This window comes from Laccaria bicolor, genomic scaffold (genome assembly GCF_000143565.1).
Source record: "Laccaria bicolor S238N-H82 LACBIscaffold_36 genomic scaffold, whole genome shotgun sequence".
Taxonomy (NCBI): domain Eukaryota; kingdom Fungi; phylum Basidiomycota; class Agaricomycetes; order Agaricales; family Hydnangiaceae; genus Laccaria; species Laccaria bicolor.
Genome location: NW_001889907.1, coordinates 358,374 through 378,034, shown reverse-complemented (window position 1 = coordinate 378,034; position 19,661 = coordinate 358,374). Strand labels below are relative to the sequence as shown.

Sequence of the window (19,661 nt, the reverse complement as noted above, 5' to 3'; positions counted from 1 at the left end):
GGACTCTGAGCTTTCTTCTTACTTTAGTTTATCTACTTTGCATGCACCTTGTCGAGTCCTCCTCTTCTCGCAATTGACCTGCCGATTATTCATTCAGTCATTTCGTATAACGCTTGTAGTAGTTTATTCGCTAAGTATTGTTTTTTTAATTATTTTACTTTCTTTTTGATGAGGCGGCGATATGGATCTTCTCAAAACTCCATAACTACTACCTATCTAGCTATGGTTGGTCGGTAGGACAGGATCGGTCGTGCTCCTCTTCGATTCTACTCGGCGGATATCTCGAAAGGCCGACCTCCTTTGACTCGTCACGATCGATTGACGAAACCGGAGCTCTTCTTTTAAGTTCTATTACGACTTCATACATATGGGAGGAAGAGCCTAGCCTTTTCCCCTTTGGGTCTTAACGTTCTTAACACTCACTCGCCGATAGGTTACTCGTGCTCCGATTCTGGATATACAGCGGCCTGGTGCAATGGTGCGTACCTCTACGTATACTTTGACGCGTACATAGAGGCATCCCCTGGTTCGATCCGGGAACAGGTCATCTCAAGGAATTTTGATTTGCTTAAATTTTACTATTGACAAGATACGCAAGGATGGTCTTGACTACTTCCATGCATAGTGGTGTTGCGACCCGGCCGTCTCTGAGATGCGTGGATTTATCCCATGCTCAACCATTCGATGAACTAACTCTATTTTGATAGTGGCTGGATATATCACGGCCTGGTGGCGCAGGTGCAGCGCACCTCTACGTTCTTCAAACCTATGTGCTACGTAGAGGTATCCTGTTCGATTCGGGAACACTGGATATATGTTTCAACCATCTTTGCTTTTACGAGATGCGCAGGCTAGTCTTGACCTCCTCCAGGACAGGAGTATTTTTTTAGGCCAGCCGACCCTTCTATTGCGGTCTCCGTCGCGGTTGGACATCTCTTCCGTCTGGATCTGAGTGTTTATACCACGGACTGGTGGCGCAGGGCGCAAAACCCACCTACAGCTGACGCTTAGAGGTATCCTGTTCAATTCCGGACCAAATCCATCATGTTAATGAAGAAGTCTTTTTGGGAAACACACAGAATGGTCCGCTGACCAGCACCAAGGCTCCGATGCAACCGCTTTATTGGACAGTTTAACGCCTAGCATCATCCAATCCAGGTTCTGTGTGGATTTTTATGATTCTACTCAGCACTTTAACCGCACTTAGTCTTGACACTCACTCGGCGGACGTTTTGCAAGGCCGATCTTTGATCAACATTCAATATTCAGCAATCGATAGATTGGCCGGAGGCCTTCTTTCAAGTTCTATGACGCCTACATACTTATGGAAGGAGCCAGCCTTTTCTCCGGGTGTCTTGAGTCCTGGGTCTTGACACTCACTCGCCGATAACTTACTCGTGGTCCCATTCTCGGTATACAGCGGCATGGTGCAGTGGTGCGTACCTCTACGCACGCTTTGACGCGTACATAGAGGCATCCCCTGGTTCGATCCGGGACCAGGTCATGCCGCGATCCCACATTTGGTTAAATTTTACGATCGACAAGATACGCAAGGCTGATCTTGACTACCCCTCACACAGACGGTGTTACGGCAGTCTCTGGAATACTTGGATTTATTTCAGGCTCAACTATACGATGAACCAACTTTATTTTCATAGTGACTGGATATATCACGGCCTGGTGGCGCAGGTGCAGCGCACCTCTACGTTCTTCGACACCTAGTATGTGCTACTTAGAGGTATCCTGTTCGATTCGAGAACACTGGATATGCGCTCCAACAATCTTTGCTTTTACGAGATGCGCAGGCTAGTCTTGACCTCCTCCAGGGAAGGAGTATTTTTTAGGCTTCTACGGCGGTCTCCGTCGCAGCTGGACATAACTCTTTAGTCTGGGACTGACTGTTTATACCACGGACTGGTGGCGCAGGACGCACAACGCACCTCTACCTATACAGCTGCCAACGGATAGTCAGGCTTAGAGGTACCCTGTTCAATCCAGGACCAGGACCATACTACGTCCCCCACTATGAAAGGCGTTTTTTTGAAACACGCAGGCTGGTAGATCTACTAACTAGCAGTCTAGCACCAAGGCTCCGATGGAACCATTTTATTGGACAGTTCACCGCCTTGCCCCGAACTTGCCCTATGAACGATACCCTTGGAGAAGTTTTTCAACCCTGAAGTTCGCGATGTGTACAGTAAGTACAGTCACAAGTCCAGAATAAAGCGAACAGCTATTTAATATCTATCTTCAGTCTCCAAAACCACAGCGTAAGTAAAGATCGGATTCAATATCCCTGGGAACTGCGCTTGGACAGCATCTTCCAATTCCTGTTTGGAGCCCTCGTCTTCGATTCTACCCGGTACTTATCGGCGGACACTTCGAAAGGCCGACCTTTGACTTGTCACATTCAGCGATCGATCAATTCGGCGAATCCGAAGCCCTTCCTTCAAGTTACACTATACCTACACACATATGGAAGGAGGCAGCCTCTTCTTGAGTCTTGATATATACTTGGCCAATGATTTGGTGGTGCTCCGATCTTGGATATACAGCGGCCTGGTGACGCAGGGAGCGTACCTCTACGTACTGCGGTTGACGCGTGCGTAGAGTCATCCCCAGGTTCGATCCGGGACCAGGTCATTGTATCGCCGACCAATTGACAAGATACGCAAGGCTGGCCTTGACTGGCTTGACTACTTCGATGGATGGTACTACGGCGGTCTCTGGAAGCTTGGATCCACTTACCATGCTCAGCTATTCGATGAACTTTATTCTAATAGTGACTGGATATATCACGGCCTGGTGGTGCACGCGCAGCGCACCTCTACGTTCTTCAAGCCTATGTGCTACGTAGAGGTATCCTGTTCGATTCGGGAACACTGGATATGTGCTTAAATAATCTTTGCTTTTACCAGATGCGCAGGATGGTCTTGACTACCTTCACAGAACTTGGGATATTTTTTTAGGCCAGCCGACCCTTCTACGGCGGTATCCGTTGTGATTGGACACCTCTTTAGTCTGAGTCTGACTGGACATACTACGGACTGGTGGTGCAAGGCGCACAAAGCACCTCTACATATGCAGCTGGCCAACAGCTGGCGGATAGTCAGGCTTAGAGGTACCCTGTTCAATTCGGGGCCAGGTCCATCAATTCTCGCCGTATGGAGTTTTTTAAACACTCAAGGTGGTTTACTAACACGCAGCAACGCTCTGATGGTACCTCTTTCAAATTGAACAGTTTAACGCCTTGCCCTATGAATGACTCCGTGAAGTTCGACGATGTGTACCAATAAGAAAAATGAAATCAAAAAAACAGAGTGAACAGTTGTCCCAAAATTACCATTTGCCCCGTTGCACCTTACATATTCACCAACACTGAAGAAATTTCGGGTGTCGCAGTGATGAGAACTTATTGAAGATTTTTGACCTTTAGTGGTAAGGACTGAGACTTGTTTGTGCCGAATCCCTGCAAGATACTGGAGGCGAAGAGATATTGGCCAGACCGAGCAAGTTCAACAAATGAATGGGCGTTTCGCGTTAACGCTCAGGAAATTGACGTCTTTTTAGTCCGCGAGAGGATCAATGAATTTGTTTATGGGTTCTTGGGGCATAATTTTCATATTTTACGCAGGCATTTGAGATGTGTCGACTATTTGAGATCCTGAGAGGGGTAGGAAGAGTAAACGCACTGACTCATACCTGCCCAGCACCCAGAACTTGCATACAATCCCCATCGACATGGCAAATCATCAACTCAGATGCAATTGAACGAAGGAACCTGAAAGGATCGAAAGATCTTATGAATAAGACTTCCTGATACATTTAATCCAACGTACAGTATAATATACACCGGTCGCACCTAAACCTCTCATAGAGGATTCAACAGGGGAATCCACAGAAGCCATTGCGCACGAATACCCCGACTCAAACCGGGGAACATAACATTGTCGAAGATGGGATCACCAGCAGGCCCTCGTGGCCTTGAATACGCACAAAGTCCCGTATCAGGATCCACCGACATCCCTTCCGCACAAATCGTCCCAAACGTCCTCCTCACAGCTGCTGCCCACAACTTATACGACTTTGCCCCTCGAGATGTATCATCTTGCTCGACGTGGATGAATTCACCTGATACATCTGATGGATCAGCGTCAGTGTGACAGACGCTGTGTTCGTCGACGCCGTTGATGTATCTACCGACAACGTTCCGAGTGGCGGTGAGAGCGCAAGAGCTGTCCGGCGGAAGGGAGACGTTCCAAAGTGGAAATGCGAGTTGGAGATGTCCTCTGAGCCTTTTCACGGGCCTGTCGTTGGAATCGATGTACCATGCTTTTGACGTCGAGGAGCGGCCTTGGGAAAATGTGAGTTTGAGGTTGCTGGAGAGGATACTTTACATACCGAGTCCCGCTGACAGAAATATTTGGTCTAGAGGGCACGTAGACGATCTTTTCCCGTGCATTTGGATATAGGCACACGTTGAAGAAGGGCACCCCCTGCGTTGTTGCCAGTCATATATCGCCAAACTCGCGTCGAAAAACGGTTCCCCCTGTAAGACAATTAGCAGATAATAACTGAAATCTTGGATGAACGGCACATTGTTGTGGGCGGGGTCAGTTTCATAATACCCAGACAGGGAGGCTGTAGAGATACAAGGAGATGGGTTTAAAAACGCCGTGCGAGTCCGCCCCGCCATAAGAAAACTCTTTGAACCAGTCGCCTTGAAAATGTACGCCGCCTGTGCAGGTGTTCCAACATCAAATCCGGGATGTGGAGCTGAGATATGGACATCCCGTGATACTGCCTCCCGTCGCGCGGGCACGATCATTGCTCCCCATCCTTTCCTGTACGCATGGCAATCGGCGGTGAGCTCGAAGAAGACGCAAAAACTTGCCCCAGTGTTTTCGGTAAATGTAACAACGTCATATAACCCTTTCAATGAGGCTGGAACCTGAATTGAAGAGCAATTTCCGTCAACATGGAGGAGGGAAGAGATGATGTTTGACCAAGCGGCGCGTTGTGACGTGTCTGGTTGGGCTGCGTTGTATGATACCCGGTCGTAGAAGCCGCGGGGAACGATAAACTCTTCGAGGCACTCGGCAAGGCGCTCCAAAGTCTTGGAGTGCAGACAGAGGCTTGGGTATTCCTCTGCGTCGGACAAGGGCTTGGGTGACCACGACGCCAGCAAGGGTAAAGTGAGGCGGCTGAGCCAGAATCCGAACATATTCCAGACTTGAGAGATGTCAGGATGGACGTAGCGGATAAGAGAACGTGGCTTAGCCTGGAGGCTTCCATTTGAGTGGGCAGTCAAGTCGACTGTCGATGTCCTGGCCGATTACAGATTGATATTTGTGATGCTGCCGTTTGCCAAACATATTGCCTTTCTTGGTAGCCACGACAGTTTTCGGCTTCCCCCCGTTCTTCAGCCAAAGAATGGATCGAGGGACATTCCTGCCCCAGGAGCTCATTGACAAGTTCATCGATGATCTTTGGTTCGAAAGGGACATCGCCACTCTGAAAACACTATCCCAAACCTCCCGTCTGTTCGTTCATCGATGTCGTCGTCATCTATTCGCCCACATCCACCTGTCAAGTGGAAATTCCCCGGGCCAGTCCCAACGCATAGCAAGGAAAGCCAAGAACCTCGAGGACGTTCTTGTCAAAGTACCCGAGGTTGCAAACTACGTCCAAAGTTTATTCTTTATGATTTCCAATTTTAACGCCGAGGAGGTCCACATCATCTCCCAGCTCCTCCTCCGATTCTCAATGCTCAATGATTTGAGTTTGTACATGTACAGTCCTTTCGACTGGGCTTTGGTTGCCCCAGAGTTGCAATCTGCCATCTCACGTCTTGTCTATTCGCCGAGAATGGATGCATTCAGTCTTCAGGGCATCCACAACTTTCCTGTTTCTTTCTTTGCCCCGTGCACCAACCTCACCTATTTGGGCATTCACTCTTGTGCGCTCGAGGACCAAGCACCACTTTGGAATGTCGAAACAGGAATCATCGCGAGGTTACAGATCTTGAATCTTGGTGAAACGAGCGTTGGACTAGAGAAGTTAATTTGTGGTACTAGGGGTCAGGATGGCCCTCCAATTCTCGATTTCTCTCATCTCCAGGAGTTGACCGCCGATCTGCCAAAGCAAGAGGCACTGCCCTTCTTCGAGAGATATTGAAGAGGGCGACTCAACTCACATCGCTTAGTATGACAGGTACGCAATGAAGTGTACGATTTCTATGCTTCTCACGCGGTGGCCTTATATATCATTTCTTAGTTGACGAGGAATGTTCCTTAAACGGTGTTTTCCAGCCTTCCAGCTCCTTCGAACGTCTCAAGACCTTGTCGTTAAGATTCTCCATTGACGAGATAGACCCCGAAGACCCCCTGTTTGGTCTTTGTCACGAACTGAGACGGATAGAAAGAAGCAACGGTCTTGAAGAAATACTCATCGAGGTGTCAACAGATCCGAGGCTCCAACATGACTTTTTAGCGGACTTAAATGATGTTCTAACTTTACCCGGATACACCAAGCTACGCCGCTTGCATTTGGAGATTTTATTGTGGATTGGCACTGGCGAAGAGTATGACCGTGAAGAGTCGAGGCGGGAGTTGAACGATGCTGCTCAAGCACGGTGCTCACAGTTATTTAATCGACCTTCTCTGAATTTTTCGTACCTTGTGGTCGTGCAAGGTATTGATGACAGCTTCGATTGAGTAGCAGTGGTTCACATTGTTGGTGAATTTTTGTTCAACGTGCAATGCGCGGCCATATGCATCCAGTGTGTTAATGCATCCACCTGCCTTGGTACGGTTGTAACTTAGCTGAACTTCGTTGGAAGTTTCAAGTAGCTCCGTAATGGCTGTTAACCACTGCAAATAAATGCACCCTTCCCCTTGCCTTTTCCCAACTTCAATTTCTACAGTCTACTTACCCTGCCACACCCTTGTCTATTGATGGGGACAAAGATCCTGTCGTTCGATTTGTTCAAACGACGTACAACCAGCCCATTCCGCGACATGTCAGTTCACGAAGCTGCTTCCGGCTTGTCCGATTCATGTTGCGAAAGTGCTACCTTGAGTATGAATTGCTTTGAACCGCCTCTGCAAACGTCCGCGAGCCCAGGCGTCATTGGATACCATAAGGTCTCATGATGGGAATTTTTCTCCGCGTCTGTATATTTGGTTCAAATCCTATTTCTTCCGAAAGCACCCAATGACCGTCCCTTTCCACTGAGATATACCAATGCTACCACCCAAAACGACGAAATTTCCTGTTTGAACAATTTGTCCCCCCTCCGGGTTCCTCGCGGTAGGCTTTGATATCTGTCTGACATGGTGAGTGCGGTTTTCCCTTCCTTAACCTTGAGCCGGAACTTACTATCCCCATCACCCCCTTCACATCTCTAATTTATCTCTTCCGCTCTGGTAATCTTAGTAGTTACCCACATGTTCCCCGCCCGCGTTGATCTCAAGCGTTGGTTGTTGTTCAACACGAGATGGTCCTCCCTTGATTCAGCTTCAACATCACCATGAGTCGTCGCCATCGTTTCTATCCACCGCAATGGTATCTCTCTAACACGGTGAGTTGAACATTCAGGATGATGAATTATAAGTTACCTTCTCCTGTCCGCATGGTCTCTGCACAGTCTGGTAGCGCAAGCCGTCACCGGCAGTCTACTCACTGAGGCCGAACTTGAATTTCTATCGTTCCAGATGACGGTGTCCACAAAGGTATTCTCATTCACGACAACGAGAAGTTGTTCCCCGCCTAATTGACACCCCTTACCCCTTTCCCGTACCGCCATCGACCTCTTTCAACAATCCGTGGATGACGAAGAATGGATACTGGCAACATTGCCCCGCACCACCCGAAAAGGGGAGCCCGTTCGTCCGTTGTAGACTTGAGAGACGTCGTCCTAGAATCGACGCGAAGTTGTATAACCTGCGAACCAGTTCATAAAGGCGGTCATCATGAAGCCGAAGAGCGACGACTCGGACTTGGATGAGGTAGTAAGAAAGCTGATGCCATAACTAGTGCAAACAACATCACGCAACTCTGCAATTTTCGGCTTCCCCCCATTCTCCAGCTAAAGAATGAATCCAGGGACATTCTTGCCCCAGGAGCTCATCGACAAGTTCATTGACGATCTCTGGTTCGAAAGAGACATCGACGCTCTGAAAACACTATCGCAAACCTCCCATCTGTTCCTTCATCGATGTCGTCGTCATCTCTTTGGCTACATCTCCTTGTCGAGTGGAAATTCCACGGGCCAGTCCCAACGCATAGCAAGGAAAGCCAAGAATCTCGATGAAGTTTTTGCCAAAGTACCCGAGGTTGCAAACTACGTTGAAAGTCTGAACTTTATGATTTCCAATTTTAGCGACGCGGAGGTCCACATCATCTCCCAGCTCTTCCTCCAATTCTCAATGATCGATGAATTGAGTTTGTACATGTACAGCCCTTGCGACTGGGCTTTGGTTGCCCCAGAATTGCAATCTGCCATCTCACGTCTTGTCTATTCACCAAGAATGGATGCACTCATTCTTCACGGCATACACAACTTTCCTGTTTCCTTCTTTGCCCCGTGCACCAACCTCACCTATTTGGGCATTCACTCGTGTGCGCTCGAGGACGACGCACCACTCGGGAATGCCGAAACAGCACTCATTGCGAGGTTACAGATCTTGAGTCTTGGTGAAACGAGCGTTGGACTAGAGAAGTTAATTTGCGGTACTAGGGGTCAGGATGGCCCTCCAATCCTCGATTTCTCTCATCTCCAGGAGTTGACCGCCGATCTGCCTGAACAAGAGGCACTGCCCCCTCTTCGAGAGATATTGAGGAGGGCAACTCAACTCACATCGCTTAGTATGAAAGGTACGCAATGAAGTGTACGACTTCTATGCTTCTTACGCGGTGGCCTTATATATCACTTCTTAGTTGACGAGGAATGTTCCTTAAACGATGTTTTCCAGCCTTCCATCTCCTTCGAAAATCTCAAGATCTTGTCATTAAGATTCTCCATTGACGAGATAGACCCCAAAGACCCCCTGTTTGGTCTTTGTCACGAACTGAGACGGATAGAAAGGAGCAACGGCCTCGAAGAAATCCTCATCAAGGTTTCTACAACTTTGAAGCTCCAACCTGACTTTTTAGCGGACTTGAACGATGTTCTAACTTTACCCGGATACACCAAGTTACGCTGCTTGCGTTTGGAGATCTTATTGTGGCTTGATACGGTCGAGGAATATGACCGTGAAGAGTCCAGACGAGAGTTGAACAATGCTGCGCAAGCTCGATGCTCACAGCTACTTCATCGACCTTCTCTGGATTTTTCGTACCTTGTGGCCGTGCAAGGTATTGATGACGACGTTGAAGATATCGTTGGATATTATTATTGCGAGCGGTAGTGATTCACATTATTCTCGTAACTTCGGTTTCTATCTCCTTCGCCGTCTGGAACCGATCATATAATTCACATCGTCCTTCCAATTTCAGATGGCCCGGTCAAAGATCATAATCCCAAACAGCTAAGTGTCGTGATTATTCAGCCCAATCCTTTCATGCGTGGTGAACATATGCCTTGAAATTCTGCTCGAATGCCTCGCTTTGCAACTTTAAGCTCAAGTTGAAGAAGATATATGGGGAGACGATAACTGACGCGATTGGGAAAGGGCTCTCGAGCCTGCGTTGTTTATTGCACCACCTCTCTGATGGTTTTCTTTTGTTGAGCACTTCAAAACCACGATTGCGTCGACGACGAGAAAGATTTAAAATTCGCACTGGTATGTCACATAACGGACATTGCCATGATAGCAGAAGAATAGGCACGCAATTATAGCAACGCCGGGTGTCACCAATCTAATTTACTGCGGTCCTGCCTTTTAGTGATTTACTGTGTACTGCTTTCAATCCTCACCACATCTTGAATACTTTGACTAGAGGATGTATTTTATCCGGATTGACCTCTTTCAATAATACTTACATTTGCTGTGTGCCAATACAAGAATTGCGGTTTATCAACGTTGAAAAAGTGATTGACGCACTCGGAGACTTGATAATAGCGTCGTGACCGAGTACCCTTCCGATGACGAGCTTAAGCGCCCTCGGCACGTGTTTAGTTGACCTTCCCTCCTCTCACCGTCACTATGCGCCTGTGCGACGACTACGGGCCATTCGACTTTCGAAACGCGTGCGTGAGGGAGACATGGGGTGCATTGCTGCCCTTTTCCTTCCTTTTGGCCCTTTGTCTCTTCTCCATTCCGTTGCCCAGCGCTCTTCGCAAAGTACACGCAGCGCCGTTTCAGGAATACATAACCTTGCATGAAGCAGAGGCGTTGGATGTAGAAGCTGAGGAGAAATACGGGGAGTTGGAATCAGTCCCACTTTGGCGCACGCTCGTGTGCGTATTCGTCGGTATCACCGAAACCTTCTGTTGGATTGCGCATGGCTCGTTCAGCCTGTACAAAGATCCTCAGAACGGTGTTCTTCCCGTCCTTATCGCCCTTGTATGGCTATACACCGTCATACGACCCATTGCCCGTCCGACGGCTATGATATCTTCACCATCTACCTCCTCTTCCTCTGCTCTTCCGTTCTCCAAATTGGCGGGTTGATTTACGACCACACCGTCTTCTCCATCCCATATCCTCCTCCCCTCACCATTTTTGCCCTCGCCTTAAACCTCGTCGCAGTCATAGGTCTGTTAAGTATGTCTCATACTCAGCATGCCTCTCGCAGTTCCTAGCAACCTCATCGATCCATCTGAAATCGTGTGTAATCCATTTTATCCTCTTGACAAATAGCTAACATTAGACAGGGCCGATCCGTCACCCCAGAAGACTACACTTCCCTCTGGGGGTGGGTCACCTTTTTCTGGGTCAAACCCCTCGTCGACTTGGGCAGGGATAATACCCTGAATGAGAGCGACGTCTGGAACCTCAGCCCAACGATGCAATCACGCCCGATCTTTGTCAAGTTCAGCGCGATTGCGCAGTCGACGCTCCTGCGCCGCCTTTGGAAAGCCAACTCGCTTGACTTGATGTACGTTACCCTTCTCCCCTTACTTTTTCGCAGCTAACCTCGCGCCAGCCTCGATTTCTGCTTAACTTTTGTGAGCGTAGTGTTCAACTACGCAGGTCCCTTCTTCCTCAAGTAAGTTCACCCGGTACATCTACCTACCCTTCTTCCCTGATAATCCACCAAGATTAATCCTCGATGCCATCGACTTGGAGCACCCAACTCCCGAAAGCCAAACTCGAGCGTACATCTACGCGTTTCTGGCGTTCACGTGCACACTTCTGAAAGCCCAGGCCGACGTACAGCACCTGTGGTATGGCTGACGCGCGTCCACGAGGATTAGGTCAGAGCTTATGGCGGCGATATATGACAAGGCGTTGAAGAGGAAGGATTTTTCGGGGGTTGTTAGTAAGGAGGAGAAGACGACGACGGAGGGTAATGTGAAACGAAAACGTGTGTATCCACCACCCGTTTTTTATGTGGAGCGGTGCTGATGATAAATGTAGGCAAGACGAAAGCGGAGAAGAAACAAGAAAAGGAAAAAGCTGCAAAGGCAGATGATCCAAAGGCTGGTGCGGATGTGGGGAAGATTGTTAACCTTATGGCTGGGGATGCTAATCGCGTAAGTACATTCCCCTTTTCTTTGTCGCGATGTTGGCTCACGTCAATAGATCTCACAAACCGTATCAGGATTTTATTTTCTTTACGGAGGTAGGTACCTTACTCCCCCCATCACTGCTCACTGACACACAACCAACGCAGCACCATTCGAAATCTTCATCGCCGGTGTCTTCTTGTATCAGTACGTTCTTCCTCCTCCTCTCTCACCCAACACACTCAAACAAAAAAAAGACTACTACGCTGGAGCGCATTTGCGGGGTTCATCGTCTTACTGGCGGGTTGGCCTCTGAACAGCTTCATCGCGAAACGGAGTATCCGGATCCAGAAGGGCGTGTTGGCGGCGAGGGATAAAAGGATGGGGGTGTTGAATGAACTTATTGGTGCTGTACGTCCGCCTTACTCTTTCATCTTGTAATCAATCATGGCTGACATGTCGTGGTGGTACAGGTCAAGTTCATCAAGTTCTTTGCGTGGGAGGAACGCTGGATTGGGAGAGCGTTGGATGCGAGGGAGGTTGAGATGCAGTGGATGATCAAGGGTGCGTCTTCTTCTGGCGTGCGGTTGGCCTATCATCACTGATGATGTTCTTCTCTCTTCCCCCAGCTCGCGTCGGGTGTGAGAGTCGTCATGGATGGGGAGGACATCGATGGAACAGTTGGTGGAAAGAGGAAGCGGCGATTTCGTTGTGTTTTCTTTTTTCTTCACGTTTTCACGCAATTGTATACCAACACGGACATTGTTACACTGTAGTCTACGTACTGTACTTTTTCTTTTCTTTCTGTGTTTGTAGAGGTATGAAGTATGCGTACCACCAAATTTGCGTGAATTTCCAAGCCGTCAACTTTGTGTCTCCTACCTGCTTTGTTGCACACAGCCATGACCTCACGTCGCTTCAACTGCCTCGACAACAACGACGATGATCGACGAAGGTTCTCAACTTACCGATTCGACGCGCCTTTCCGCACGTCTTGTTTTATTCCTACTTGGATGTCGACACTCACGGTTTGCTGAATGAGCAGGTATGACTATGTCATATACATACAACCCCAAACGTCAACTCAACGCGCGCCTTTCCATCCAGACCTGTACCAGCTCCACGACAAGGCCCTTCAGATGAGTTCGGCAACGTTGGTTCCGAAGGCTCGGGATAAACGATGGGCATACAAGTAGTGATGGACAGGGAGATTCGTGAGCGGGATTGGCGACCAGAACGGGGGAAACGGGAATGGGTAAGTCAGAACCTTCTGTGTATACATACTTCAATCAACGCTGACGTACCCTTTCCACCAGAATCCTCTTTCAAAACTCATACAACCCCAAAGCGTCGACTAAAAGCGCACCAGACCTGTACCAGCTCAACGACAACACCCTTCAGACAAGTTCGGCAACGTCGGTTTTGAAGGCGGGGGATAGACGATGGGCGTGCAAGCGACGATGGACTGGGAGATTCGTGAGCGGGATTGGCGACGTGAGCGGGGGGAACGAGAAAGGGTAAGTCAGAACTTCCTGCGTAGACTTCGAGCCAACGTTGACGTACCTTTTGTACCAGAATCCTCTTTCAATACTCATACAACCCCAAAAGTCAACTAAACACGCCCAGACCTGTACCAGCTCAACGACAACACTCTGTAGACGAATTCGGCAACGTCGGTTCCGAAGGTTGGGGATAAACGATGGGCATAACAAGTGTTGACGGATAGGGTGATGCATGAGCGGGATTGGCGACGTGAGCGAGGGGAGTGGGAATGGGTAAGTCAGAACCTACTGCGTACACTTCAATTAACGTTGACGTACCTTTCCCAACAGATCCTCTTTCACTTCGTCGCCTCGCAACTCCCCTTCATTCCAATCGAGGTGACATGTCGAGAACGGTCGGGCGAGATGCCAGGGCAGCATGGACAGACCGTAGGCTGCCAAGAAGACAGCGCCCAACGGATGGAGCTGAAGATTATCGCTAGGTAAGTCATCCGTTTGGCACTGTGCGTAAAGATGCTCATGTACTCACTCAGCATCGACGGAACAACTTTCCTCGCGCAATCTCCACATCGCCTTGACGGACGATCCTCAAGCAATAGCCCACCAAACGGGCGGCTGTAATCCCCTCCTTTGGATGCAGGATCGTGGTGGGGAGAGTTAGGGTGCACGCTGGCTCAACGGTCGCTTGGAGGCAGGAATGTGGCAAGGAGGGTTGAGGTGCACGCTGTAAAGAAAAGGTCAGTTGTGCAACTTGAAGATTGACGAAACTTACGTTGTATGAACTAATTCGTCGATTTCTTACACACTACATCTTGCCAATACCCGAGTCCGCCCCTCCCAATCATCGCCGCGGCTTTCTCTTGCGAAGTTGTGTCGTCAGGATGGGGCATAAGACCGATGACGACGGGTCAACACCATCGTTCACGATGGTAATGACTAACTGCTGTGAACGTCATTGGTGGTGCCGGAATCTGGAGAGTGGCGTTGAAGGTGAGCGGTTGGGCTGCGCTGTACACTTAATTACTCATTACCTCGTTTCGTGAATAGGCCATCTCCTGTACAATTTGTCAATAGTCAATTAGAGTACTAATCAGATCTAAAACTCACCAGGAACCTTCAGAGCTGCCCGAGCATCGTTTCCACCCAAAATTAGTACGTTGAATCACCATGGCGCACCGTCGAAAATTCCGTGTCTCTACAAAACATTGTCGGCGGGCCGCGTCCTAACATTAACTTCTCAATAATTCATCAGAAAAAGTTGGGAACTCACCAGGAACCTTTCTCTCCGGCGTCCGTGAGTGACTTCATTCTGAGACTTATGTGGGTGGTGTTCAACATCAGTCTTTTTTACCGAGTGTTGGTCTTTCTGAAGGCGACAAGAACTGCCAACGAGGTGAGTTTAACGGATGCGATGATTATAGCAGGACTTACCTATTTCTATCAGAGTGTCAAGGCACGCGAGGTATGCGTGCGTTGTCACCCAAAGCGCAGAGAACGAGGTAGACGTTCACAGTGCCTGTAAATCAGAGAGAGGTAAGTCAGTTTCCTTACTACGCCGTGACGCCAATCAAATCTTACCTCGAGAAAAGATTAGATGACCATGACAAGGGACGGACGATGTCTGATGTGGGGAAACAAGTAAGTCATGAATGATACATACGTCGAGCTTACTATTTAGACGTCCTTATGCAGGTCGTTACGGCGGTGGGGCAGGGGCCATGGCGGCGACGATGGCTGGAGAGCGTGTGATGAGATAGCGCTGAGGAGGTAACAGTGTGGATGAGGAGGGAGGATAAGACGTAGAAGGGAATGGGGACTTGACGTCGAAATGCCCTGGCTTTTATACACTTTGGAAGGGGCTGTACGGATGTATCCGAGCTAGGTACCTCTCAGGGAAATAAAATGAGAAGAAATGAACTACGGAGGCGAGTCCGGAATTGGGTGATCGGAGATGCATGGCTTGGTATCCACACATAATTTATTGGGCTTCCTTCATCCACTCCGCCGACATTATTTTATGTAGAAATAGTAGATTATATCATCCTAATTGCTGGGTGAATTGCTATAGACAGCGAATTACCTTTGCGCAAAACTAACACTGACAACACGACGATGTTTGAGTTCAAATTGAACATCGTAATTATGCAATGTTCGCAAACACATTGGAATGGAATAAAATTATCAAAGAAGTCAAAGTAACGCTTGTTCTACAATTTTATCTAGACTATAAACAGGGGCTACAAGAGAATTTAGTTAGAAAAGAATAGAGGCAATTGGAGGCATATGGCCTCCTTCCCCCCTTCCGACAAAGACACCGCTTGAACCGCACAAAGGGCTGGGTAAAACGTGTTTCACCTGTCAAGTAGGACCCTTGATGGGGCTAAGTTTGGATCCGGAACTTTTGCAAAAAGATGCTGGAAGTTTCTGTACATTCAGAAGACACTGCGGGGACCTAGAAGAATGGAAAAAGATTGCAACATATCAAGGGAGGTATGAACCCACTGAGACTCAATAAAGGGCCAAGATGGTCTAGAACTGGAACTTTGATGGAAAATTGAGAGTGCGAAAGAAGGTAATTGAACCGGAAGTCGGGGAGGAGGAGAAGATCATTTGTTTGTGCATGCACAAACTTGAACTGCAACGCACAACACGCTTGCTGGAAATTTCTAATGTGCATTTGCATACAAACTATCGACAAAAAGAGGGTTTCTCTAATGATTTTTAGTCTCTTTTATAATATAGTAAAGCAATGAATACCGACAACAATGGCAAGTCCCTATGAACAGAGTAAACATGCGGAAAGAAATGTATGTACCCAGTCAAGCACATTCCTAACAATTACACTTCATAACCAACGAATTTTCAATGCCTTCTTCATTAAGATGTACCTGCTGAAGTTTCATGAGTGTAGCAAGCCAACGGAGGACTTGCGGAAGACGGCAAGCCTTTCCGAATCTGATTGCACTGCCACCTTTCTTCACTGCTCCTGATCACATTCTTGAAATCTAATTCCGTGTTTAGTGCCTTTGTCGTAAGTCAAAAATCTCGTAAACCTTCCTGAATGCTGATGGAGTGTTGTGATGGATCTCTAATCACAGGAATGTATTGCCGCAAAAATCTTCAGTGCGCTATCTCGTGAATTGGCTTGAAGTTGGTAAAGCATTGCATAGTTTTGGCTCTTGTGAGTCTAATCAGTCAAGAACTCTGAACTTACATTTTCAAAATCAAAGGCAATCCATTCATTATGTACTGAAATTTGAAGAAGGCATGAGCTTCGCATTTTGAAATTTTGACTCGGTGTTCCCACTGGCATACTGACCTTTTACAATGACAGGATCATACAATCATGTGAGAAATCTTGTATGCCTTTCGGAACATTACACTGACTGGGTGTCACCATATGATCCAAAATCTCCGATCAGAGGAATTGATTGTGCTCAAATTTGAGCATGCTCGCATTTTGTGATCGGCTTGAAGATGACAGGTCGGGTCAGGGTTCTCATCAACTTCGACAACTTTTATTTGCCAAGTCAACAACCCACGGCGAAACCCATTTCTCATGTTTGAGAACCCAAAGAGGTCAATTCTGCTGTGGGATGTTTCTCTTACTTTTCGTCACATTGACAGGACCTAATCTATGAAAAAAAATGCTGACAGAAGGATATTCTTTCAGGTGGACTTTACTGTGCACCTCAGGGCTCATTGCTAGGGTTTTAGCTACTCAGGTTGCCATTGGGTGAGTGTCAAGTTGATACCGATGTGTGGGTCCATGGACCTATTTTTATATTCATGCCCGTACCATCAGAATGGAATACTTGTCAGTGGTTCTCTGCCAAGTATTTTATTCTGCTGATATGAGCATGAATTGTGAGTTCAAATTGAAACTTAAGAGTGAGAAATGAGAGGTGAAAAAGAGATTGAGAAAATGTCGGACATCTACTTGGAGGATGAACCAATCGAGCTAGAAGATATTTGTCATGTCAACAGGGCAAGCTAGGAAGATCAGTAATGGAAATGTGGGAAATAAAATGATCCATTGTCCAGGTCGCCGTGACCGAAATAACCAATGTTAGAATTTTTCAAAAAGATGATGATACATACCTCGCAGATCCCCGTTGGTTGGCATCCTCCAGGTATAAAAGTTCTGGAGATGTATGTTCATTTTCATCCCTTCTCCCTTTTTGTATGGCGTCCTAATGCCCCTCTGTCCTATGTTTCCTCGTCATCATTGAAGATGTCATCAGCAACAACCCAGTATGTTTCTTCAGAAATGATTATACTTCTCACCATCTTCGTTGAACAGGTCAATCTGTTATGCTGTCAAAAGAGCAACCGTGAACTATTCAAACCACAAGACTATAACCGTTGATGCCATGGCGAAGGCGCTGACACCTACACGCATATCTCCCCAAATGTTAGTTCTACCCATTTTATACCTGCAAAGACCTTAACTAATGGTTCGTGTCTCCCAGATTCCATCCCCTCTTGAGGAGTACTTTTTGCCTACCTTCCAAGGTCATTTTGCAAGGTCTAGGACGCACAGCAAGCCCAACGGCACCCTTCTCAAGTCTGCGACACAAATTTCAATTGAATGGCTCATGCATTATCGTCTGCAGGAGGTGTGGAGCAGCTATGCAAAGGTCAGCATAGGGTTAAATCAAAGCATTCCCAAAACTCTCGCTGACACGAACTGTTTAGCAAAATCACGACCTTTTTTTCTGAGGTCTTGGCCCCGCGGCGAGCGAACCACACGGCTCTGAGCAAACCAACGTCGTTGCCCACCAGAATTTCCTTCGAGTGGGGTCACATCACCCAACGCGCGGTGCGAAGCACCGCAATCATCATCCATGCACCCCACTGTTCCACGCTATGCGCGTGTCGAGTTCCAATCACGTTGCTTGTGGCATATCGCATGCAAGAGGTGCAGAGCACCTCGAGCACAACTATGGGAAGGTCAGCTTGAATCAAAGCATTCCCTAACGGCGCGCTGACACAAACTTTTTAGCAAATCCACAACCTTTTTTTCTGAGGTCTTGGCCCCGCGGCGAGCGAACCACACGGCTCTGAGCAAACCGACGTCATTTCCCACCAGAACTCCCTTCGAGTGGGGTAACACCACCCCAAGGGCGGTGCGAAGCACCGCCAACGTCATCCATGCACCCCTCTGTTCCGCCTGTCGAGTTCCAATCATGTTGCTTGGTTTACTGCATGCAAGAGGTGCGGAGCACGTCGAACACAACTATGGAAAGGTCAGCATAGAATTATATCAAAGCATTCGTAAAACGCTCACTGACACGAATCTTTTAGCAAAATCGCGACCCTTTTTTCTGAGGTCTTGGCCCCGCGGCGAGCGGACCACTCGGCTCTGAGCAAATCGGCGTAGTTGCCCACCAGACCTTCCTTTGAGTTGGGGAACATCACCCGATGGGCGGTGCAAAGCACCGCCATCGTCATCCATGCACTCTGAAAGCAAGGTAAGTTACATTTCTTTTCATGATAATGTCAATGCAGTACCTAATCAACGTCGTCCAAGATCAGCTGCTCGACGTTAACTATATGTATCGACTTCCGCAAAATTGGGGGTACGTCGACTAGACAAAGGTGATTTATTTTTGCTTTGCCTTACACTCGTATGTCGACTCACGTTGTTTAGTTAGAGGTCAGACATGTTGCGATCTAGCTATGTATGTTGTCAGTGTCATTTACAATCAACTAATAATGTATTGAGACCTTTTATTTAGCATGTCCTCCCTCTTCAAAATCTCCCGTAGGCGTCAACACGATATATCGACGTCCGCCAAACGCCCTCTGGATGTCTGCATAGGCATCGTGCCTGCACAACACTGTCTGGACCCTTGTCGATGCTTTCCCGTTGCCCACAGCGCCGCAGGCGCACGCCTCAACTCCCTGGCATCTCCCATACACGTCGACACGACCTTACGGACATCTGCAAAAGGGTTAACAGTTGCCCGTGTTGCGATCTACCCAAGTATGTTAGTGTCCTTTACAATCAACTAATAATGTATTCAAACCTTTTCTTTAGCGTGTTCCTCCCTCTCTACAATCCCCATAGGCCTTGAGACCATATATCGACGTCCGCCAAATGCCCTCTCGACGTCTGCATAGGCATCGCGTCTGACCCTTGTCGATGCTTTCCCGTGGCGCACAGCGCCACAGGCGCACGCCTCCCCTCCCTCGACATCTCCGATATACGTCGACACGATGTATGGACGTCCGCAAAACACTCTCAAGACATGGAGCAACTGTCCTCTCTTGTTCCACGTCATGTCCACGTTGGCGACGTCGCATGATGTTGACTATTCGCATCGACGCCCGCAAAATTGGGGTACAATGACTATAGAAAGGTATGTTATTATAACTTTGCATTACAGTCATACGTCGACTTACCCGCACCTTGTCCTTGCTTTCCCTTAGCCCACAGTGGCAGAGACGCACGCCTCCACTCCTCGACATTTCCCATATGCGTCAAGACGACATACAGATGTCCGCCAAACCCTCTCTCGACATATGAGATGTTGTGTGAT

At 48.1% G+C, this 19,661-nt stretch overlaps 6 protein-coding genes across 6 annotated transcripts; 5 read left to right on the top strand and 1 right to left on the bottom strand.

Annotated features, from left to right (window-relative positions):
• Nucleotides 1-2,188: 2,188 nt before the first annotated feature.
• LACBIDRAFT_331841 (uncharacterized protein) lies at nucleotides 2,189-3,237 on the top strand (the record flags this gene model as incomplete). Its single annotated transcript, XM_001886265.1, has 5 exons — nucleotides 2,189-2,197; nucleotides 2,255-2,270; nucleotides 2,623-2,639; nucleotides 2,668-2,859; nucleotides 2,950-3,237. 5 exons carry the CDS (start codon nucleotides 2,189-2,191, stop codon nucleotides 3,235-3,237), a joined length of 522 nt encoding a protein of 173 aa, XP_001886300.1.
• Nucleotides 3,238-3,871: 634 nt separating this feature from the next.
• Nucleotides 3,872-5,224, bottom strand: LACBIDRAFT_331840 (uncharacterized protein; the record flags this gene model as incomplete). Its single annotated transcript, XM_001886180.1, has 3 exons — nucleotides 3,872-4,379; nucleotides 4,402-4,428; nucleotides 4,479-5,224. 3 exons carry the CDS (start codon nucleotides 5,222-5,224, stop codon nucleotides 3,872-3,874), a joined length of 1,281 nt encoding a protein of 426 aa, XP_001886215.1.
• A 209-nt stretch (nucleotides 5,225-5,433) lies between these two features.
• On the top strand, nucleotides 5,434-6,177 carry LACBIDRAFT_331839 (uncharacterized protein; the record flags this gene model as incomplete). The annotated part of the gene is made up of 1 exon (XM_001886264.1): nucleotides 5,434-6,177. The coding sequence occupies one exon, from the start codon at nucleotides 5,434-5,436 to the stop codon at nucleotides 6,175-6,177; it is 744 nt and encodes a 247-aa protein (XP_001886299.1).
• Nucleotides 6,178-8,096: 1,919 nt separating this feature from the next.
• Nucleotides 8,097-9,410, top strand: LACBIDRAFT_331838 (uncharacterized protein; the record flags this gene model as incomplete). Its single annotated transcript, XM_001886263.1, has 2 exons — nucleotides 8,097-8,877; nucleotides 8,941-9,410. The coding sequence occupies 2 exons, from the start codon at nucleotides 8,097-8,099 to the stop codon at nucleotides 9,408-9,410; spliced, it is 1,251 nt and encodes a 416-aa protein (XP_001886298.1).
• Nucleotides 9,411-10,148: 738 nt separating this feature from the next.
• Nucleotides 10,149-14,873, top strand: LACBIDRAFT_331837 (multidrug resistance-associated ABC transporter; the record flags this gene model as incomplete). The annotated part of the gene is made up of 21 exons (XM_001886262.1): nucleotides 10,149-10,611; nucleotides 10,695-10,709; nucleotides 10,806-11,043; nucleotides 11,092-11,154; nucleotides 11,207-11,332; nucleotides 11,363-11,472; nucleotides 11,526-11,641; nucleotides 11,691-11,730; nucleotides 11,782-11,821; nucleotides 11,872-12,025; nucleotides 12,088-12,178; nucleotides 12,515-12,642; nucleotides 12,850-12,869; nucleotides 12,931-13,131; nucleotides 13,341-13,389; nucleotides 13,447-13,598; nucleotides 14,211-14,268; nucleotides 14,369-14,410; nucleotides 14,489-14,509; nucleotides 14,541-14,649; nucleotides 14,809-14,873. The coding sequence occupies 21 exons, from the start codon at nucleotides 10,149-10,151 to the stop codon at nucleotides 14,871-14,873; spliced, it is 2,301 nt and encodes a 766-aa protein (XP_001886297.1).
• A 2,697-nt stretch (nucleotides 14,874-17,570) lies between these two features.
• LACBIDRAFT_331836 (uncharacterized protein) lies at nucleotides 17,571-19,551 on the top strand (the record flags this gene model as incomplete). The annotated part of the gene is made up of 8 exons (XM_001886261.1): nucleotides 17,571-17,756; nucleotides 17,840-18,069; nucleotides 18,122-18,365; nucleotides 18,650-18,698; nucleotides 18,770-18,800; nucleotides 18,858-19,105; nucleotides 19,286-19,481; nucleotides 19,509-19,551. 8 exons carry the CDS (start codon nucleotides 17,571-17,573, stop codon nucleotides 19,549-19,551), a joined length of 1,227 nt encoding a protein of 408 aa, XP_001886296.1.
• Nucleotides 19,552-19,661: the final 110 nt, after the last annotated feature.